The sequence below is a fragment of the Drosophila sechellia genome, chromosome X (genome assembly GCF_004382195.2).
Source record: "Drosophila sechellia strain sech25 chromosome X, ASM438219v1, whole genome shotgun sequence".
NCBI lineage: Eukaryota > Metazoa > Arthropoda > Insecta > Diptera > Drosophilidae > Drosophila > Drosophila sechellia.
Window position 1 is genome coordinate 3425356 of NC_045954.1, and position 24538 is coordinate 3449893.

The 24538-nt window shown below is 39.7% G+C and overlaps 1 protein-coding gene across 6 annotated transcripts in view; it reads left to right on the plus strand.

Moving 5' to 3' along the window:
• LOC6612577 (allatostatin-A receptor) overlaps positions 1-24538 on the plus strand; it is a 67763-nt gene that overhangs the window by 31352 nt on the left and 11873 nt on the right. For 4 of the 6 annotated variants that reach the window (XM_002037046.2, XM_032725149.1, XM_032725152.1 and 1 more), the window contains 2 exons: positions 3297-3343; positions 15777-16243. In XM_002037046.2, coding sequence (XP_002037082.1) covers positions 15952-16243 — 292 coding nt within the window. In that variant the 5' untranslated portion in view covers positions 3297-3343; positions 15777-15951. Of the gene's footprint in view, positions 1-3296; positions 3352-15776; positions 16244-24538 lie in introns of all 6 variants that reach the window. The other 2 variants (XM_032725151.1, XM_032725153.1) reach the window with 1 other exon arrangement.

Consider the following 24538-nt stretch of genomic DNA (forward strand, 5'->3'; position numbering starts at 1 on the left):
TTTTCTTATCCCCGCGTCATCGTTTGCGGGGCATTTGCGGCACATATGTATGCTCTCCACATATCAAAACCCTCGCATTCGTATTGTTTCTATTGGATTTAGTAGAAGTTGGGATTGGGTTCGGTTTGGGTTTCGTTGGGTTGGGTATTTGTGTTTTATGGTTATGTCCGCATATTGGAGGCCATAAAAACGGGCCAAGGAACTAGAGTAGAATAGAGATATTGTCCTTTGTCGGGGCAATTTACATTCCATTTTCGCTTAGTTTGTTGCAACAAATTAAGGCTGGGACTTAAGCTGTATTAATCCAACAGTCAATTCATATTCAATTGAAGCCCTTTTTCCCCGAATCGATTGCTCATTTGCCTTTGGCCCGGATTTTCACACTTCGATATATCGTTTGGTTGGACGAAAGGGCCAGGAATAACCACGGGGATCTGTGTCCCACTCATTTATCCACACACACATATGCATATGTGCATATATATAGTAGTATCCACCAACCTTCCCACTTGAGTGGCTCAAGTGGCACTTGGAGCAAAAAAGGCGAATCGAAATGAAATGCGTGTGCGGCAGTGGTGTCGATTTGTCCATATTCGAAGATATCTGCCTTTTTTCAGGATATTGGATTTAATATTAATAATATTATTCACTTATTATCGACTTCCTCTCAGAGGAAAATTAATTATTAAAATTGCATTTTTACTTAATCGAAATATTTAGAAGTCCATAGATTAATATTTTAACAGATTTAAAGTGAATAAATCCTTCTAATATAATAGTTTACCCCAAAAGAGCATAGTTTACCCCGATATATTCTAGTTGACAGCACTGGCTGTGACACATACGGCCATCAGCCCATTCTCCTTTCGGACCAATTCCATCGGGCTCTCCCTCGGCTCATCAGGAAAATATGGGAATGGGCAACAGTAGACGCTTTGATTATTCAAATATATATAAAGTCGTTCGACTGATTCGATTAGTCCTCACTACGGACTACAGACTCCAGACTCTGTTCGAAATGTGAGAGCATAAAAAATAATGAAACATGCGCCGAGGACCTGACTTTCTTGGGTTCCATTCGGTTTTGTGATGACATAGGCAAAACTATGCTTTTACCTTTATGTTATTAGGTAATGTCATAAAACATAGCGGATACCTATGCTGAAATTGAATTTTTGTCGGTAGTAAGACAAAATTATAAATCTTGTTTCGAAAGTGATTAACTTAAACATTGGGGGGTGTCCAATTTATATGATGTAGCATTTTCTTGATTGTGTTGGATAAATAGAAAATTCCCTGGAAAAGGGTACTATGGCATTGGAAGCAACTTGCATATGAGCAAACAAAAACCTAGCAATTTTTATAATATTACATATGGGAGGGTCGAAATGTGGAGTTCGGGGTGACTGGCATAAAAACCTAAGTATCCCTGATCTACACAGAGAGTAAATTACGTTTCCAACATTAAGATTGCATTCATCGAGGCAAATGTCACTTTTAAAGTGATATAGCCCGAAACTTTTGCGGATTTGTTCTACTACGTTGCGCTTAAAAGATATATTGCAACTTTTAATTGTTCTCTGACTCTGACTCTCTCCGGTTTCTGAAAGTGTAAAAGCGTGCGAGTGTCAGCTGCCACGCCCCTGCACTTTATGCGGCCTTCATTATTGTCCTGCTGCCTCGGACTCTACTTGTACGTGCACTCATATCTCACAGCTGCCACATTTTATTCTAATCATGAGGGTCTGTCCAGGATATGGGATAATTCACAGGACGACGTGTGCAAGTCATTCGACGGACATAGCCAAAAACACATTTTTAGGCAATTCCACGCATATTGGCCTAGCAGCAACTTTTCCCATTGCCTTTCGTTTACTTTGAGTGCCTTTTGCAGAACTGGAAGATTGTACATTATGCGTGTGTCGCCTAATTGAAGTAACGACCTCCCAGCCAAGCCCCTAAGAACACAACAAACACATTGAAATGTGCCTAATATAATAGAGACTCTACTACTTTGTTATCATGTGGATATACATATTTGGAAAATGCTGGCTTAAAAACTCATTTGTACTGGGATCTGCAAAAACCTGTCAAGAGCTTAAAGGACCCCAGCCCGCATTTTGTTTGAAAAAAGGATAATTGAGCAACGGGTCATTACTATTATTTTGACCGTAGCTGTGCGAACACGCTGCAAATTGCCATTTCATTTGCATCTGTTGATGGAATTTTGCGGTGGAAGCCGCCCACTACCCTCCTCCATTCTAATGAGCTGCACAATCGTTGCCATAGCCACAAAATGCGGCCAAGATTGTTGCCATGCATGTAGATGTACATATGCCACATGGCCAACAACATCTGTTAATTGTGGCTTGGCTCGCTTAATTCCATACACCCACGCTTTTGAGCATTTCACAATAATATTTGATATTATTGCGGTTGCATTTTAATGGTGGTAACCATAGAGATGCATATTGTACTTGGGTGTCTTCAAAATTCAAGATTAAGTTACTTAAAGATAAATCAGTGGAATCGAAGTTGAATAGCTGCGAATTCATGAATGGGTATGACAAGAAGACTACTATATGCGGTTCGCTTTCATTGAAATGAAGAAACTCAAAATGAATTTCCCCCACTTATCGCCCGACAATTTCAAAGAAAATTGCAATGACAACGAGCACAAATGGCTGTCATAACTGTCAATAAAAACATAAGCGAAAACAACATAAACAACAAGCTGCCAACAGCAACAACAAAATAAATAACAAACGATGGGCGGGCAAGAACAACAACCATACAACAACCATGTGCCTTTGGATAATAAAACTCATAAAAATCAAGCAACGGCCAACAAAGCCAGAAAAATGTTAACGATAATATTGCCCGCAAGAAAAAGACGGATACTGAAACTGAGATACTGAGACCAAAGCGATAAACCAAAAATGAGAATCCGAATTTTTATGCCAAGGATCGTAAAAAAAATAAAAACAATATTAAACTTGCTGCTTAATTGTGATTTGTCCTTGCGCTGGCAAAACTCCAACGCATTCCAAAAATATGGCTTAACTTAACAATACAACTATTTAATATTATATACATAACTGCATTTTCCAATGCCTTAGCATTTCTCTGATTTTCACCATTGATGGATGGATTGCCATTGCGTTTTCCACCATCAATTATGATTGGCGAATGCCACGCGCAATTGAACGGAAATCAATTTTTCATGTTTGATTGGCCGCGTTTATAAATAAATAAATAGCTTATAATTGCGAAAACTGTTCGATTTCTAATTGCAGATACGTTTCCCATTTGATGCCCGCAATCACGGATGCCAACTAAGAAAGTGAGTGAGTGAGTAAAAACTTAACTAATTTCAGTGGAAAACTTTGCCGGATTCCTCCTGGCTTGTGCCAGCCCCATTTAACATGGCCCAAACAAGGGAATTAAGCTGGAAAACGGGGGAAAATCCAGGTTGAGATGGGGAGGGGACAAAGCCAAGAGGCATTTTATGGTTATCCTGCCTCCTGTCGCAAAGGTGTAAAACTTTGAACATGAAATGACATGCCGATTAAATTAATGTCCTCGACTGCGTGGATTTCGAAAGGGATGGCAGGCGAAGACAGAGACAGGCAGAGAGAGCTAATAAAGTTGCCTTGGGGCACATGAAGAAACATCATAAAAATGAAAATAACCAGAAGAACTCTCGTTTTAGATGCCGACTAACTAATGCTCTAATTTCGCTGTTTAATGCCCTGATTGAATCTGCAATTTATTATATAATTAAATATATATTTAAGGATTGAATTCATTGAGGTCTTGATTAATATTCTTAAGAATATCACAGATTTTCAAACTTAAATTAAGTTTTAGAACTTTAGAAGCCGTACTAAACGCAAACTTAAATCCCTTTTTCATACATACATATGTATGAATGTGGTGAGTGTGGGGAAATCTGGTGAAAAGGGGCACCATTGACACCAGTGACCTGCGACATTGGGAGAGGTGTGAAACAGGTCAGCAGGAACGAAGGGGCATGCAGGCGCCACATGGCGGCATCATTAGAAAGGGACATCATGTGCAACATATAATCGCAATAAATGACAATGGCCGACAAGCTGGAGCCCGTACCTGAAAGGAAGCTGTTTGCGAATGTTTCAATTTCCTTTACAGCTACAAAAATTGTTAACAAAATATTTTGACCATGGCCGAATAAATAAGGACAGCCCAAGCGAAGCACTTAAATGCCACGTTTTTGTGACGCCACAACAACCAACTTTTTTGGGGGCAACCAAAAACCAGAGATCAGTCAAATAGAAATATCAAAACAAATTACATTTGGCCCGACCGCGGAAATTGCAATCAACACAGGAATCGCATATGAAATGGTGACTTGCCACCGAAAGGCAAAGCCATCAACATTTGCCACCGAATTTTTGCAACATTTTTCACGCAACTTTACAACGCTGTTTTTCGCTTTTTATTATTATTTTTGACGGCTTCCAAGCCAAAAGCTGTGCAAATAGTTGGGCAATTGAACGAGCTCCTTGCCGCGAAAACGTTGCCACATTAATGTCAACATTAAAACCGAAATTGCGTTTGCCCAAGTTGTAATTTCGTCTAAATTCCATTTCTGCAACAAGCCACCTGCTACCTGCATTGCAAATAAATCCTCAAAGAAGATGATGGGGCACTTAAAAGATCAACTATTAGGCTTGATTTATAAGAAAAATCATATTAAAAACTATAGATTTATTTCAATTTTTTTGGTAAGCAACATTTTCTTTTGATGATGAAACTAAGTTGTATAGCAGTGCACATTTCAACATTTCCGTAGCTAAGTTTCCTTTCAGCAATAACAAATCCAATGACAGGGTCGAAACCTTTCACCACGGATTACGTCGTATAAATAGATGGAATGGAAAGAAAACGTACGAGTATGTTTGTATATTCAAACGCCATAGAAATCAGCTGGCATTTATTGAAAGGATACTAATAGAAAATGCTAAAAATATTCAAAGCTATCTGACGGAGTTTTGTAAATATAGCTCATTGAAGAGGAAATGCGGATTTAATTAAAAACTCAATTCGATATAAATACATAAATGCGCATATACATGGCATACATACACATAGCTACGTATATATGGAAATCAGGAAAGTGGCTATGGAATTCCCCCATCGCAGCCAAAAGCGTTCCGCCACACCCCCTGGATTTTGGATAAAGGAATTTTCCTAAATAAACTTGGCCACCGAAGGGACCACGAACAAGAAGCTTGTTGAGATGGTGTGGGTTGGTCCTTCGTCCTTTTATTCCGGCAGGACAGCAGGACAGCAGCTGTTGCAGCTTCGTCCAGCATTTCCCGCTTCCCTATTATTTAATGAAAGCACATGAAAAATTAAATACAAATACTTGGCATGTGCGACAAGTGGACGGGCGGGCAAAAGTGTACGAGTATGTATAAAGGAAAGCCATTAGCAAACGGAGGCAAACCGGAGGCTGTGAAAAGCATTTAGTTCGCCCGTTTAAATATGCAAATGGACACTCGAAAACTATTTTATTCACACACGCACATTCCGGCCAGTTTTTTCCGAAATACAACTTCTTATTTTTCCATATTTCGTGTATGTTCCTCTTTGTTGGCCAAGAAGAACCCGCCCTCGGCAGGCTGTTTAGTGTTATGTGCTGTTTACGAGGCCATAAAAGATGGGAAAGCGGCAGGCGCTTGGGGAAAATGGGGAAAGTCCTAAATATCTTCGTTTCAAGCACACCGACGCTTACTCTACAAGTAGTCTTAAATATGCACCAAAGCAATTAGTAACTCTGCCTTTGAAATATTTAAAGAAATAAATTTCATCGGATTAAAACACCTTACGCCCTTGACAAATCCTTAAAGATTTCGGAAAGGCCAGGTACAGAACTACCGCTTTTAAAGGTTTTCCCGAAGGCCGGTAAAGTGGTTAGAAGTGCAGGCCTTCTGCGTGACATTGCGCAAGCAAAAAAGAAAACCCCACGCAGACAGACGCTAAAAAAGATGGAAGACGAGAGGAAAACCCTCGGACACAAACATTCCGCATAAAAGCCATCGACATCATCGACAAGCTCTGACCAATAAGCCGGCTAGACCAGATCCCAACCGTAACTGAACCCGGCTCAAATCATGTCAACTTAGGCCACCAGCGCTGGGACTCGGCCCATTCGTTGATACCCTGGCAGGAGGCATATTAGCCAAGCTGAAATCGAATTAACAAATGGGAAACTGTAGTATAGGTAAATCATAGGCTCAAAAATCGCTAGCAAGTGTATAAAATAAAATAAATATTAAAAATAATATGCTTTCCAAACAACCTGTTTGGAAACAACTAGATATATTCGTCTTCGATTCGGCTGACAAACCCAGCGCAGTTGTTTCGCAACCCTTTTGGCCACCGCCTCTGGCTTTTGCCATTCCCAGTTCGCATATTTGCACGGGAAACGGAAAACGGAAACTGTTCAGTCCTGTCCTGTCTGTCCTGTCTTCCCAAGGGATGTTATAGGGCCTATTGTGGGGCACTGGGTCGTTGGGCCCTGAATCTGGGGATCTGAGGTTATGGGGTCCTGGGAAACTGGGTAACTGGTGGTTCGGAGGCTTGGAGCAGCGGAAATGATTTGCCCTCTTATACGCCTGAGCAAAAGTCGCGAAATCTTTTCGAATTTTTCATGTCAATGAGAAATTGCTCTGCACTTAGTGTTTACGCTTCGTTTCGACATTTTTTCTTCATCTTTTTATGATAATTGGATAAATACGTTCAAGTCCACTGATGTATTCATTGGTGGCTGCTAAAACCACCTGAGTTGAGTTGAACGGAATTTTTGATCAAAGATATCAGTTCATTGCTCTTAAATTAAATTATATATATAATATATACAAGTCCATTTTTGCGTTTGCAAGTATGATTACTTCTTTTTTTGGATTTGTTAGAATGTTATTAAATAAAATATATCTCATTGTGTGTTTTTCCTTAAATGTTCACTTCAGCTTACGTTTAATAACAGAGCCGAAAAATGAAACCGAAGTAAATAGAACTCACTTATTTGTTTCTTCATATGTGCGGAATTCTGCGTCCTTCCGATTTTTGTTTGTTTTTATTGATGACAGAAAGGGCGCATTAGATCCTTACTTCTGCTATCTTCCACCAATTTTTTGTCTTTATTGTGACGAGGATTAAAGTGGCTATGGATTTGCCATTACGGGACCATAATGATAACGTGCACTGCGTATAAAATCGAGAAGTACAAATGAAATAGGTCGTATGTAAGTCATTTCAACCTGTCTACTATATATTATTATTGCCAAATATCGACAATAATATCTGCAATGGAAGGGGCATAGGGAATGGCTTATTGAAATGCTTTCAGCCAAAATAAAAGCGCAAGAATCGTTCCTATAATTTTCCAATGACAGAGAGTGTGAAATTGTTGTTCATTGTATGTATTTTCCAGAAGGGCCAGGCTTGAAAGTATATAATATAAATACCCACATAGCTGGCCACACAAGTTCACACCTCGTCTCTAATAGTTAATTTGAAATTGCAACAAAAGAGAGTCGAGCAACTCGACTATCAGATACCCTTTACTCAGCTAAAGGAAGTGCGTTCATTGCTTAGGTCACTGAACCAAAAAGACAAATGGGTTCCTCGAAGGATGTTCATTCAGGAGCGGCATTTCAGGAAGGTTGAGGTGGGGAGCCGCATGGTTTGGTTGCCAAGAAAAGAGCGCCCCTGGCCAACTTTTGAGTTGTGTTTTTACAGCTGCTCAACGTGCGCTTTTGCAGGTGTTACGCCTACCTCCCTCCGCCCATTTTCACTACACCCCCCCCCCCCCCCACCATCTATCACCACCCTCTAAAGCAATTTTCACCATTTTCTAGTGCGCTGCGAAATTTATATGCGTTGACAAGTTGAGCGCAAGGCCCACGACCACTGAAAGGTACAAACACTCAGCAGGAGAAATATCCTGCTGAGTATACAGTAAGAAAAAATTCACATTTCGCATTGTAAAATATTGGAAAAAATAAATAAATATAAAAATAAATACATAAGAGAGGCAAAAAGTTTACTTTTGGTAATCTGTTTTGTGGGTCACACAATTTCACTCAAGTAGCTTGTGGCTTACAAATATTATATAAATTTCAACGAAAATGTTGTGAACAACTTTTGTGTCAACCGAAAAAGTTTAGACCACTCATATTTGACCCCTTCAACATAATCGAAAGTTCAATCAGCTTGATTGCACATCACCTAGCTGGGAATTTTCCCTTAGTTTCGCACATCTCTCTTTCTTACCCGCTTTTCACATGCTAATAATCGAGGGAAAACGGGAGAGAAAACCGCTTTCCCCCATTCTAATTCTCTAATATCCGTCTCTCCATGAACTTATTAACTACATGTCGTATGCGTAATGTTAATATGCATAGAACTACAAAGTTTTTAAAGCTGCTAAGTGTTTGTTGGTAAGAGAGATGGAGCGTGGTTCAAAAGGGACTGAAAACTAATAGGGAGGAGATGGAAGCTGGGGGTCAGAGGCTCGGCAGTGGGGGTATGGGGGGTCGGGCTATGAAAGTAAAACTTTCGCATTTTGTGGGCGACATCAATGTGGCCACAAAATTGTGTGGCGCCAAAGTCAGAGGACCAGAACCAGGAGCAGACATTGCACTACACAGAGAGATAATTTTCAGAGGAGCTCAACTGCCTAGACCCAAGTCGTAACAACTACTGTGCCTATTCAAATGCATAACACCAGGCTCTTACAAATTAGGTTAATATATAAATAAATACATCATTAATATTATTTGAAACATAACATAATGTTTTGCTGTGGATAAGGCAAGGGCTTGGCCTGCATTGCTTGTTTTTTCCGCTGGCCACTTGCTCGGTGAGAAACATTGTCCCATCGAACCACAAAAACCGCATCCCCGTTTTTACCCCGCATTTTTCTGTGCTCGTTTAGTTGCCATTTGATTTGTAACATTTAAGTGGGCAGACACAAAAAAAACTTTTCCAATATAGCGGCACAATAGCCCCACAATTTCCACCCAATTCCCAAACATTTTCCCGCTTCTCCTGCCGTTGTCCCCTCAACAGGTAACCGCAAAACTGTCAGCAGACAGTAAACTTTTCCATCTCCGCCTTTTTCGTAGTTGTCCGATAAAGTTTTTCCGTGTTTTTCTCTCCTCTGCCGCTATTGATTGAGTGTTGAAAATGTCATCTAACGTTTAACTGCAGGTCGAGAAAAAAGGATTCGAATTTCGACATCTTTCTAGCTGAAATGTACTACTTCTAGATGTACTAAGTTAAGGCAATCCGTTCCCTTTAACAAATTAACAAAATTGTGTATTTCTTTATTTATGATATTCATACATTTATTCATATTTCTTGCTCTCTGTGTTCGCCTTGTGACTTTTGCCATTGTGTGAAAGCTAATTTGCCAATTTCTAGTCATCGCACCTGACCTCAGACAAAAGGAACGGAAAAAGGACAATGGCCAAAAAATTCATCTCCGCTGTGATGGTGTTTTACAATCAAAACTCCTTGCACGTTCTCGCCTCTTGGACACACTTTTGTCTTCGCCTTTTATATTTTTTGGCTGTTTTATCTGCACATTTCGTGGTCCTTTGTTTGGTTGAAGGATAGAAGGGGCCAGGGAACGAAGGCCGAAAGAAATTAAAATGCAGGCCAAAACCTAAGCTGCATGTGATGACATTTCTCACAGGACATGTCCAGGATTCCCAGACAACGGATGACGAAAGACAGACAGGACTCCTCACGAGGGAATGGCATTTGAGTCGAGGAAATGGATTTGAAAATAGCACTAGAAGAGCAGTTGAAGCCAGTGTATGTTCGGTAGCTTTAAGTTTCAAACTTGTTTGTGATTCGAAATGGTTTAAGCCATTTGCAATGTTGCTTAAGTATACGATGAACCATAAATAAGTCGTTCCCGCCTCCATTTAAGTCACACAGTAAGTAGCTTTATCGAGAACTTTTAAATTAGAACTTGGTCTGCAGGGTACTTTCTCGCACACAACAGCACCACAAAGGCCCCAATTGGCCCATCTTGTGCGAATTGAAGACCATCGATTAACCGAAATGCAACCAATAGAAATGCAGCCCAATAAATGGGATCCTTTTTATGGATCCCGGCCACTCACTATGAATGAGCCACATAAAAAAAAAAAACAGGCGAAAAACTCTTGGATATTGCAAAGACGAGCAGTGAGTGCAAAAAGGATATATATATTTATAAGAACTCAGAAATCAAAAGAAGAAGTCGAAAGCATTCATTTATCCTGGCATTCACGCACGACTGAGCACACACGACAACCCTAGAACCTGGGGGCATGGCAACCCTGCCAGTAACTTTGATTTTCCCACTGCATCACCACTCTATCTATCACCGTTATCCCCACTCTTTCGATTTCTGTTGCCATTGAAAGTCACTTTTCCTCAAAGCCTCACCAGCGAAAATTGGGCAGAGGAACGCGCACGTTTTCAACGCATCTAACTTTTTTGGGACCGAGCTCCCGGATACAGTAAAATAATAAATCTGTTTTGACCTTAAATCGTAGTTAAGCCGAAAATGTTCAAATAAAATGTGTCTGACAAAAGTCATATTTCATATGCGTTATTATAAGATGGAAAAGTGGGTAACTTTGCGGACTTCAACGACTCTTTATCATAACAATTAGGCAAAGTGCTTTGCAAATTTGTGCACTTTTATAGGGGCTATCGCCCATGGTGACTGTGCGCCGCATATGGCTGCCATTATGAATGGACTCGTCCACTCAACCACCGACCACCCGCTTTTCCGCCCGTCCGCTTTTCCAAGCGCTTTTCCCACCATTTTGCCCCATGCTCTCACATGAGAGTAAGTGTGCTTTTGGTTGGCGGGTGTTTGTGCTGCGCTTTAACCAATTAGGAAATTACTTGTGTAAAGTGTTTGCCACAACAGCAGTAAAACAAATACCAATAGGAACTTTTCCCTTACCCACCGGGAAAACGACATCGGAATGCCCGAGAAAACTCTGGTCTAAAACCCCTGGGCTTAAAGTTCAGCCAACGATCGTTAGCCATGTTGGCTTCGAGAGTTTCCGTCTCCCTAAAAATGAATGAAAATGCTTCAAACTCTCTGCCAGTTGAAAACAAGAACTAATTACCACAAAAAAAAATTAATAAATATATATATATATGTATAAGGCAACGAATCTGAAAACTATTGACCGCAATTTAGCCTCAGAGATTTTGAGATCTTAAATGCCAGAGCAATAAAGCTTATTAAAGTAAAAAAAGTTTATGAACCGAACATTTCAGGTACTCAATATCATATATTACAATATTATCATATAATACAACTATTAACTCTTTACTTTCCAATTTATTGCTTTAATTAATACCCAGAAACCTTTGGTTTCTACTTAACTCAACTTCCTAAAAATCTCCTGCTTTTAATTGTCCCTTTTTTATTAATCACTCAATTTTTCTAGATACCCCCTCGTAATTTAACATCCACTGAAACTTTAGACCGACACAACGCAAACTTAAAGTTCATTTTTAGAGACGAAGATGGAAAACCCAAATCAAAACCAGCGAAACCAACGACCGTTGGGAATTTGTTGCCATAGCCGAGAAGCAGATTAAGTTTTTTAATTAATTCTTTCTAGCAGGGCGGTGGTTTCTGGTTTTGGGATGTGGGATGTGGGGTGGCGGGATTGTAGCCGACTTTAAAGTCAATTAGTTTCATAAATCCGCGTTGACACATATTTGATTAAAAAGTTGTGCCCCGCCAACCCGAAAACCAAGCAAATGCTGAAAAGAGTCGAGGTGACGGGAAAAACTAGAGAGCTGCAAAGAAATGTGTGTATATATAAACACACACACCAAATTGGCTTTTAATTACATCTAATCAAAAGTTTTCTCTAATAAAAACAAGATAATGAAATCCTGGCAGCTCACTGATTTTGTTTTAATGCATTGTTTTAGAATTGTAATCCAATGAAAGTTAAGGTTGATGCGTAAACGATAGCTTGGAATATTTATTGATACTTAGTTTAAGAAAATAAAACATATTTAATGGCAAAACATATATAATTTCCACACACGCCGTATTTTAAAAACAGTCAGTTGCTTTGCGGTAGTAAATTAATGCCACTGATGACCGATAAAAAGTGATTAATTAATAAGAAAATATTTTCGCTGACTGAAAAATCAGTTTCTCTTTGGTTTTATGACATTTATAGAGGACATTGCCGAAGCAAATTACGCAATCTGTTTGGATCCGTATGGCTGTATATTAACTGCCTTTTTGTGTGCCAGCCTTGGAATTATTCTATTGTTTTAATGAATTCAGTGGTTTCATATTACGACTATCATCAGCGCGTTGGACTTTAATTTGTAATTAAATTTTTGTGGCCTTTTACCGTTGACCATTCCGTAGGCAATTTGATTGAAGCATCCGTTTGACAGTCAAATGGCAATAAAGCCGGGACCCACCCTCAGCTAAAATTCAATAAGAGCAAAAACGATATCAAGTATACGCCACGACAGCCCGCGAGACGCCTTTCCTGCAGTTTGCCCACCCTATTGCTTATCTTGGCCATCTATGAAAATAGCTCAATGACAAACATATTTAATTTATACACACTGCACTGCACATGCACTATTTCCCTTTAAATGGAAAATTGTTCCAAGGGCGAGGGAAATGAGCAGTGCGTGGAAAGCGCACATACTCGTATTCACATGTTCGTATTCACATATTACTTCTCGCATTTCATCGGGTTGATCAGAACATTGGTTGAATTACTTATTTATATGTTATGCAATGGTATTTTTAATTAAAATCGTCGACGACCGTTGTCTATTGCAATTGTAATTATATTTGATGGCGAAATAAATATTTTATGTATATAATTATAATTTAAGTTCTTTGATTTTATTTTTCATATGTGAGAACATATTGTTGGCTGTTCAAGTTTTGTGTTACATTATTATTGATACTGTATCGAATTATTTTTGTTTTTATTTTTCTAGTAATTGCAAGTGGACCCTTTAAAAAAATAACAACAATATGTCTTAATTATGCGCTGTCTGTATTTTTTGTATTTTTTATCTACTAGTCTCGCCTGAAAACATTCTTACACTTAGACCAAATTAATTATTAATATTTAATTTATGGCAGATGTTGCCTGTGTTTGGTTTCGAATTTAATGATGATGTTATTGTTTGCCGCCTGCCTTTTGGTGTTTTTGCTTGGCTGACTTTTACGATTCGCACTCGGGCCATAAAAGCGCAATTAGATTGAACGCCACGTACAGAAAAGCCACATGAACAGTGTCCCCCTTTTTCTCTTAATTGAAATAAATGGCATATTCATCGACCCTCATATAATTGACCAAAGCTGGAATTGCTTTTCGGCCGAATCGGAATTTGCATTTGTGGTGCACAAGCCCATTGTGCGGAAGTCCATGGCCGAGGAATACTTACTTAGGGGGTTGCTTACATGATGCAGATAACAACGCCGCGTATACGCAGACTCTGCATCGGTGCGTATACGTAATCTCGTCGAGCCAACAATCCAGTACAATGACAGATCGAATGATTGACTGACTGCCCACTGGCATTTGGCACTGAACAACAAACTGAGTCCAGATGTTAAAGAATTTTCAATTTTATTCAAATTACTTTTGAAATATTAAATGAAAATAATGTTAATATCACTCTTTAAGGAACTACAGAATTAATTTTGACTCACTCTGGTCGTATAGTTTTGTTCTCAGTGTAGTAATTGCATTGCGCTGCGATTATTGCAGGACGTAGGCTGTCATGAATCGACTGAACAAGGATAATTGAAGGATTCCTGCTCTCAATGCCACACCAATTCCATTAACAAACGATGGGCGATAACAGGATTAAAGCCAGCTCTAATGCATTCACAAACACCATTCATTGTTTGCAGCTAATCAAATAATTTTCTTACACATCAAAATTATACAATAGGACCTTAAGAGTCTTAAGTATTAATGCCATAGGTTTGATCAAAATTTAAAAATGTATATTGTAACACACATCCTGCGGAATTTTTTCCGTTGAATACATTTAACTTGTGAAACTAACAAATTCAATTTCAAGCCCCTTCGCAGCATTTTCCGACGGCGGAAAGTCAGGGAAAAGCTTCTGGGAAGGAGAGGAAAGAGGAAACTCAAGACAGAGCCAGTAGCTCCTTTATATGCCTCTTAATCCTTAAACAGTTTGCCACAAAGCGAAATTTATCTGGGAAGCCGTAAATCAAATCAGCTTAATACGCTTAACATAAATCGTGGAGTTTAGAGACAAAAAAAAAACCATTAAATCGCTCTTACCAGTCTATAATTGCTCAACGCAGATATCGTCGCCGAAAAATGAGTAATAATATCTCCGATAAGCAGAGACAAACGGTTCATAATTATGGCTTGATTTAATTAAAAGCACTGCGGAAATAATTTACCAGGACGACTGGCAATTTGTGACAACAATCACAGAAGTGCCCTCGATATCATCTGCATAATTTATAGTTGGCAATTTCTTTGAATGGGTCTGTCTCTCGCAAAATTGTATGCACACAATGCCAAATTGATTCTGTCTGTTATATATTTATATTTCTGTCTGACACTCATTTCACCAGCGAATCGCGTTGCTGTTCTCGAAAACAAAATCTGCAGCAAAGATATGGGATCCTCAGAGTTTTCTTGTACAATTACACTTATACATATTCACTTATTAAGCTTAGCAGTTAAAATCCTCAACCCTATTCAAACCAGTTTCGCAGTTGAACAGACTCTTTTGGGATTCTGTCAACGGAATTCCTTCATCTTTGGACGCTCCTAATTATGGCGCCTCGTCCTTTTTTCTCGTCATCGTTTGTCAATCCCCCGTTCGAGCTCGTTTTTGCTCTGTTTTGTGTTACTCGCTTAATAATATGTTAATTGACAGCTTAAGCCAACCGTCAGCGAAGGGTGCGTGCCATTTCAGACGCGACATGACAGCACATATGTCTCCTCGATTAGTAGTTAAAGTGTAATGCCATTGGACAGCAAAACGAATAAAAAAAAGGAAGCAGCAAAAAAAGGAAAAAAAGGAGGATAAGGCGGGTAACATGGATACCAGTGTTATCCTTAGGCGGCTAATTGATGCAGCGCACGTGGCGTATGAGTTATATCCCGTCATGGATTTCGACATCGATGTTATTTATTTAACTATGCAAATGTGATAAATATCTGCAAAGGTCCGCTGTCTGTTTTCCAAAAATATCCCCTTCTTTCCTTGTAAAATTAAATTAATTTTACATAATTTGGTACATGGCCATCCAGATGATGTTCTGTGCAACAGTGGCATTCAATTAGCATGGATGGCTGCAAATTCAATAAGTCAGTTTAAATTAACGCAAAGGGAAATGTATTCGATTTCTCAAAAATTAGACAACATTCAAATTCGACAGAAATTGTACAATCATAAATAAATGGCGAATGAAATGTTCAGCCCACTGTGCAGCACATTTCACTTTCGTTTATTGGGGCGAAACAAAAGGAAACTTATCGAAACGTCCACACACCCACGGCCTTGACTGTCCTTCTATTTTGAGTGGCGGGTGATATGGATGTAGATTTATTCTTTATAGCATTTGCTATGGGTATAAAAGCAAAAAAAAATATCTGCATCTGCCAGTTCATATCTAAATTATTTATTACACCACTTCAATTTGTCTCTTTCAGGGCGATATAACTCACGGATATGCAAATGCCGAGGTGGGCGTGGCCGGGGGCGTGCCGCAACAAGCAAATGCGAGAAGCCAAACAATAGAGACAGAGTCATCCAATTAGAAAGGCCCTACAGAATCGAATAATATATATACACATATATTTAAGCACGATAGGCATCTCTGCCAAGATGGCTGGCCATCAGTCGCTGGCTCTTTTGTTGGCCACGCTAATTAGCAGCTGGCCAAAAGCCTCTTGGGGCGCCACTGGAAACGGTAGCATCATAAGCGCCAGCAACAGTAGTGGCAACAACTATGCATTCACCTCGGAACACACGGATCACTCGGACCACAATGCCAACGACTCCATGGAATATGACGCGGAGAGTGTGGCCCTCGAACGGATCGTATCCACAATAGTTCCGGTCTTCTTCGGCATTATCGGATTCGCAGGACTTTTGGGCAACGGTCTGGTTATTCTGGGTAAGTGGCAAGCTCTCAAAATTTGTTTCGATATCACTTCCCAATCAATCTGAAAGTATGGAGATGATATCAGATAGATACTTACCGTCGTAGCTGTTTTTGCATTCCTCACAAAATCCAGTTAGATATAATCAATCGTAGTTCGATTTCAAGAGTGGGTCTTGCCCCATTTTTTGCGCAGTGTATGCCCCCTTCTTGCCATAAAAACGCGGATTCGCATCCGACGAAACGCTTTCATTAGCGACCTCTGGCAAATTATGCGTAATAATTGCAAATGAAGCTGCAAAGGACGAGAAGCAATAAGGATGAGGTGATGGAGAGCCATAAAAACATAAAATCGCTTGCAAGAGCCGCGCGTTCACGCGGAAGCTAATTGATTTTTTATATCCCATTAAGGGAATGGGCGAATAACGAGCGGAGGTGTGAGGCTGGCATCGTTAAGATTGCAATTTGCTAGTATTGCAGAAATTTAATAGGCCAGCAGAGGCACATTGCGTTGCGATTCATATTCGTAGTAAACAAGAAGTGGAGAGTGCAGTCTCCTGTGTTAACAAAAAAGCGTGAAAATCAAATAAATATGCCTTAATTTAATCTTACCTCTCTCTCTCTGCAGCAAAAAGCAATGAAAGGCAATGAAAGAATGTCAGGGGCCAAGTGGGTTAAGACGAAGAAGGGATCTTACCTCAAACACTTGAGTGCCCCTCTGTGTGTGTGTGCAAGTGGACAAGTGTGTGTGTGTGTGTGTGCGTGTGTGTGTGCTCTATCACCGACACAACAGACTAAATCTCAACAGGCAAACTCATTTTGCATGCACTATTTTTCGTCTCTTTTTTTCGCTTTGTTGTTTTCTCGTTGCAACCTTGGTGTGAAATTCTCAGAGGCCATCTTACCACACCTGCAATTTGCCGTGTGTGTGTGTGTGTGTGTGCTTGATAGTGGGTGTGTTGGTTGGCCGCACCATCTACCCACCGGAAAAACAAAAACTGCTCGAAGCAAGAAGAATCTAAAAATAAGAAAATCACAAGGCAAAAAAATAAAAATAAAACTGAAAAAAGGCGGCTGCTCTAAGTGTAACGGTGAAACTAAACCCCCGACTTGACTATAAGCTTCAAGCCTTTCTCCTAAGCTCGCTTCCGCCATAAAAGTGAAAATGAAAACAACTTGCAGTAATAGAGACATAACCAGACTCAATTAGAACAAATTCACTTTGCTCTGGACTTCATCCATACGAATTGTGATCCCATTTTTTACAGAGTGTTGAGGGGTGTAATATTTGCATCGAAAAATTAGGCTAATATTTACATTCTGCTGGCCTAAAACTTAATTATTTTTGTATTTGCTTTCTTAACTAGAATTCTAGAGTCTCGTGCAAAGACAAATGTAACCGAGAACCCTTGAAAGTTATCCAAGAAACAAATGAGTGAGAAAGTGCAGGCGTTGGTGGGCCACGCCCACAACGGCTGAGTGAAAAGCGTTTTCCATGTCGCTTCTCCCCGGCTTCCTATCGCATTCTCGCCGCTGTCAGGCCAATGGAAAAGTTTCATTTAAGTCGCTAGTGGCATCCAAGCATCCAATTGCCCACGACAACCACCCACAATATTTCCCAGTATCCTGTTCAATTTAACTCGGGATGCTGCTGTGTGGAAAAGCCACTTTGTCAGCTGCGTTGGCGGCATTATGATAAATGATTTGCAAGTGAACGTGTGGATTTTATGGCAAATTATGAAGGCGAAAATTAGAGCCACTCAACTGGGAGAACTTCCGAGTTTGCCTAGTTCTAGGCAAAACCACTAGTCTCTAGAATACACTGAAAATATGATGGGCTCGTTAGTTATATGCTAGGAAAGGTATGATGTGCGTTGTACAAAGACTTATCCAAAATATTTTCAAGTGGATATATATTTTAATGTGAAGATTTAGCTGCCTGCGGTGCAAAGTGCAAGCGTTTACTTATGGCTTATGGAAAGATAATTTGTCAAAATGCCACATGACCAGTTTAAAAAAAAACGCCAACTGACATCATCATCATCATCATCATCAGCAGCAGCAGCAGCAGCAGGCATCATTACAACATTATCCGTGTGTGGAAGATAAGGTGCTGCATTTTATGGCTGATAAGTACATTTTCACACCCAAACGCACACGACATATTGATAGATGGACGGCCTGCCGGCTGCCTTGCATGGGCATTAAGCTGAAATTGATTTAATTTCCGCATTGCTTTCGCCGCAAAACTATGGCATTTCCCCAGATACTTTTGGCAAATGTATGCATAAGTTTACACAACTCTGACACAAACTGTCAACAGCAATTTGTGTAAATCTGCCGGGCGAGGCGAACCGCAACACGAATCCAAAACTCACAATCCTTTATGCTTAATTATAATTTATGTTTCAAGAATATTCGGGCGACGCATGGTCACTTCAATTTGCATTGGCCCCTTGTCGCTGGAGAACGGTTCGGTTTGGCAGCGGTTTTGGTCTTCCAATTGCCGAAATAAATCCGGGACAGTGGCGAATGTGTATCCCAGTTGAGGGGCCCACAAATTCAGTTATAAAATTGTAATTGCCTAGACGAACAGGAACGTGACTCAGTGTCCCCAAACGATGATCCTGTCTCACCGATTTCCACTACGTTTCCCGGCCACAGGAGCGGCATGCAAAGTTAACAGGATTGCGGATGGAGCTACAAAGTTTTCAAAAGGCTTTTGGAAAAACAGCTCAAGTTTTTCACACTTTTTGGCCAGCGAACAGGCAGAGCATATTCATATTTATTTTTTTGGAAAATGCTTGCATCTATAACAAACTCGAAATTTAATTCCTATAAATTTATATACGCTTTGAAATCACTTTTCCTAAAGAAAAAACAGGGTAGGGTATGTGCTAGTTGAAATACCTTCCATCGTAGCCTCAATACTTGTGTTTTTTTCTGTTGTCCTGACGGAGCTGGCAAATTTGATTTGGTCCCAAAACCAAAACATGTTTCTCATTCGACACAGCTTCCCCCTTTCTCTCTTTTTTTTTTGTTTTTTTCGCCTGGCATCCTTTTTCGACAGATTGAACCGCAAAATCAACTTAAATGAGGGCGTAATAGAATTTCGGGGGAAATATAACCGAAAGGGTTGCGATTGGATGGATGATGGCGTGAAGAGGGAGTTGAGAAAACCTGATCCACCTGCATCCCGACATCCTGTGAATCCGTGAAGGCCACGCCAAGGACGCCGGGCATAAATTGTTTACACTTTTGCCATTGTTATTATGGCTTTTCGCTGGAAAATGCATTTACCGTTCTCCCGATTTCCCACCGCATATTTGCATGTAAACACGGCTAGGGGATTTCTCGATTGGTGCATGGTGCATCAAGAACAATTTGCTTGGATTGCCACACATGATTAGAAACGGAAAACTCGATTGCCCGCCCAACAAGTTCTGCGAAATAGTTCCAAATTAACTTCAATTAATAGCATTAATATTCATTTTTCAATACCATTAAATGGAAATCTTGATGAATTCGATTATTCCTGTTATATACAGAGTATTTCCACTAGGTACTGGCCCAGGTATGTTTTACTTCATCCTCTTGGCTACAATTTTCTTTTTGTTGCTTGTTTTTTTAAAAAATACTCGAACATAAAAGCAGCCACACATGTGCACCGGATGAGTCCTGATGCGAAGGATACACCTGAGTCTATGCTTCAAACACTTTATTATCGGAAAATGCCGAGTACTTTTCTTTCTGGCCAAGCCTCAATCTTTCGAGGTGCTTTTGCATGTCTCCTTCAGGAGCCATATGTATACTTTTTTTTCTCTTTAAAAAAAAGAAAATATGTTGCAGGCTGCAAGTAGTTGCAATTTGAGGGAGCACATGGGAGTATTTTAGTGTGAAGCCACGTAAAAACGTACGCACAAAAGTATGCAATGAAAGAAGCATTTAAGAGGCATATGGCCACATGCTTGTGTGGGTGCGTTGCGGTTCTGCATGTGTGTGTGTGCGTTGGGTAAATTTACACAAATCCACAAGGCGTACGAATTTATTATCCAGCGTTGATAGTGATAAAATTTATAACCAGCATTGAGCGCACTGCCTAAAAGCGGGCAGTACAAACACAAACACGGCCGCACACAGACAGACAGACAAACAATGCCCAAGCGAGCCACACACAAACATACACGCACACACACACACAGAGGCAATTGTGCGTGGGTGGATAGGACACTCTGTCCCACTCACTTGCTCTGTATATCTCGCTTCCACTCTCCGTACATTCGTCATATTTATGCTTTTTTATGGGCCATGTACAATTTTATTGTTTTACTTTTCAATGCAATGTCTGCCGGGGCCTGGCACACACACACTAACTCACTCGAATGTGTGCACATACACACATACATGTACATGGCACAGCATTGCGCAAACAAGTAGTACACAAATTGTTTCGATATTGCTTTTGTGTGAGAAAAAGTTTTCGGCTGCAGTGTTCTGTGCTTGTGGTCTTTTGAAAATCATTCGAGTAAAGAAAAGTACAAGTTAGAACTATTTTCATGACCACCACTGTATCGAAGGACTCGGCAAAGGGGAAGATACCCACTGAATACCGGAATACATGTACTGCTTAGGACCTCAAAACCCGTTTGGCATGGTGAACAAAGGTATAAAATACCAGAGCTTCGCTGTCTTCCTGCTCAGGATATGCATAAGGACAGGACTTTCCGGCTTGCGATAACGTTGGAAATGAAATCTCAGCACTTTACATTCACAATAATCTATAATATTTCAAATTGCAAGCTGAACAAGAAATTACTGAAGGCATAATCTTCATTAATTGAATACTCAAAGCTTAAAAATCTTAATAAGACTGTTTCAGTTTTGGGAACCCCCTTCTTTAGTTTTATTTGCCAGCTCTTTTGTGTGCATACAAACCAGCTCCGCATACATTCTTTTGTCCTAACCCCCCATTTCGGCCCCCTTTTTAGGCCCTTTTCGACCCTTCTATGTCTTCATCGTTCGCACACACTTGTGGCGCACTCTTGTCAACACATATGCGCCCATGATGGCCGCACAATATGGCCAGGTGTCCCCAGATCCCACAGCCATATCCTCATCCTCGTCCTCGTGCTCATGCTCGTCTTCTTCCCATCCCCAAGTGTCCTTGGGCTTTTTGGCCCCTGGCAAGTGGCCATAGGTTTTTTATTCGCCCGCCTGACTGATGCAAATCCCATCAATATTCCAACAATGCTGCGCCGCTCAAGACGAGATGTTGGTATATAAAATAGAAACGGCGACAAAGAGAGAAAAAACCGAAAACAAAAGAAAACGGACTTGCTTTAAATATTTTGCCCAGTAAATTGGATATTGAAAGGGTTCTTACATTACAGTAAAATGTTTTCAAAATATTCTATGAAACTGACAGTTGTCAGTTTCAAAATTCAATACTGCGCTGCGAATGTTTACTGTGCACGATGATTGACTGCTTGTCGGGTTGACTGATTCACATTTGTTTGTCAATGATAATGATGAGCTCACGACATTGATGTACAATTCCATGCTGCTACCATGCATTGTTGTCAATGTAAACATTTACCTTCTATGTACCTGATATATACATAGATGCCCTATAATATAGACGTTGTGGTCCAAAACAAATGAAATATGGCAGCTTATCCTATGTCTAATATTATCAGGGAATTAAGGAATATAAGAAGATTATCTAACTAGAATATGTTCGATACAGAGAAGCTTTTGAATTTGAATGACATTTAAATTTATTGCCCTACGGCTGTTCAATTCAATTTTAATGAACTCAGGAAGTCAGGTGCATTTGATACTTAGTTAAGGTTGACACTTCGTGTGGTAAGTGAAAGGAATGTATCTTAAAATTAATTAATAGACCACAATTTGATTGCTGAAGCAATTAAGATATACAAATAATTAAACCAAAGTGTACATCTCTGATTCAACACCTGTTTCCCAAGCCTTGGACAACGCACACTGTAAAGCATACATAAATTATTGACAAAATAATTATAAATTAGATATGAAAAAGATTGTTGAATCGATTGATAAGAAAATACTCCCATGGGTTTCATCACTTAAACAGGACCTTCAGTTGAAATAGTCATTGTAACGAGAGTCCATGGCTCTGAACTCAATTCAGTCTGTCCATAGGATAATGTTTCCCGGAAAAGGTCCCCTCCCTTTTTTGATTTATCTAAGTTTCCCCCGAACTCGCCCTTCCTTTGTCTGGCATTAAATATGTACTTGTATAGGCTGGCAAATGATGCAAATAAAAGCAGGGAAAGTAGGGAAAACAAAACAAAAATAATGAAGCCTGGACATCGCTGATTTCAGAGAGCCTGAAGATTGCAGAAGGATCCACAAATGGGCCAAGAAAAGGACAATGGACCGAGGGCCTTTTGTAACCGGATATTCATGTGCCAAAACAGGATGTCTTTCTAGCTGTGCTGTGCATTAAAATTTAAATTAATTGCCATAGCCGAGGGGACTGTACTTATGTACGCTCTTCCCTTGGCAGCAACTGCAGGACCCGAAATATTCCTGCATATCCTGCATATCCTAGAAGCAATCATTTATGCACTTAATGGGCTTAAGCCCACACACTCGGCCGCCTTTAATTGGATCATAAAACAAAGGCCTCTGCCGAACATCTAAACTCGAACGGAACTCTTACTTTGAGATAGCCAATTTTAATTGAGAATAAGTTTCTATGCCATTAAAATTATGCCTACCGTAATGGTTCGTGTCGAAATAATCAGCCAGTGTGATTTCATTATGCTCAAAAACAATGGGCTTAAGACTCGTAAATTACTCCACTTTAGTACTCTTCAAAATAACAACAGCATTTTTGATTACTTCTCTAGAAAATCCTGCGAATCAGGAACCTAAGTTCGCAGTAATTAAATCGCTGCGCACTTGAGGCGTGAAATTCGCCCACTTAACTCCTGAGCTGCCTATAATTTTGTATTACTCATTAAACGTATTTCAATTGTTCGAATTTCAATTGTTTGCTTGGCAACATATACTAATTTCATAAAATAAATAAACCAAAGTTAAACTCCGATGAGGTTCTAATCAAGGAAAGAGGCAACACATTTAAAAAATGTTGAAGACATTATTTCTTCAACTTAAGCTTGAAAGTTAAGACCTATCCTCACTTTTGTCTACTAAATCAGAGCTCAAATTGCGTATACGCTGTGTCGACTTGAAGTGCATCAATAACAGGCTAAAAACAGGAAGAAAAATGCGGGCAACAAGAGGGCTAACGAAGGGCGGGGGATATGGGTGGGCATTAGAGTGACATTAAAGTTCAATAAAAGTGAATTTATGCCCCCAGATGCGAGTGAACAGGAAATCCTGTCTAGAACACAGGCACGCATGTGTGTGTGTTGTCTGAATATTTGTTTATTTGTAGCTCCTTTAGAACCAACATGACACGCCCCTTTTTTTTCCTTTGCAGGCCAGCATTAAATAACAAACGTTTTTTTTGCTTGAAAAACTTTTGCCGCTTTTGCCGTGCCCCATAAATTATGCTACACTTTATTATTTTGTAAAATTCCAGCCAGCCAAGAAGGAAAAAACAAAAAAAAAAGTACAAATATAAAACTGGCACACTTTTTCTGTAATGGCGGGAAAAAAACCCTTTTTTTGTGCGAATCCTTCTCGTGTGTCAACAGGACCCGCAAAAAGTTGGTTAACCACAGGAACTACTGGGTGTCTAGTGGTCAGCACCGCATTCTGTTAATTGATAAGGCCTCAGAACAAAGTTGCCAACTGAACCCCATTTAAAGTAGAAAAATGGACGCAAAATATGGATTTTCTTTTGATATTTTTTTTCCATTGCTTGTTGCTGAAACATAAATATCTTGATTAATTGGGCACAATGTTATAAACAGTTGTGTAAGCGCCTTAACCCACGAAATAAGAATATAAATTTATGTATATTTTTGATGCCCTATCATTTACTTACCCCATTTGGCAATTTCATGCAAATACTTATGCCAAAACGGCAAAAATTTGCTACCAATCTGTTGCCAAAAACTATTCAGCAATAAACAAGCTGAATGCTAAGAGAAAAGTTTGGCAAGGGCTTGAACGGGGTTACAGTTGAAGCAGCTTATGTTACACATATGTTGACCTTTCCTATGTATGCTCATATATAATATAATATGAAATATATTGTACATTTTGTATTATTGTCACCAATTTTTTACTGCTCCAATTGCCATTGATTCTCGCATATTCCTGTTCCTGCTGCTACTTATTACTTTATTGCCTGTT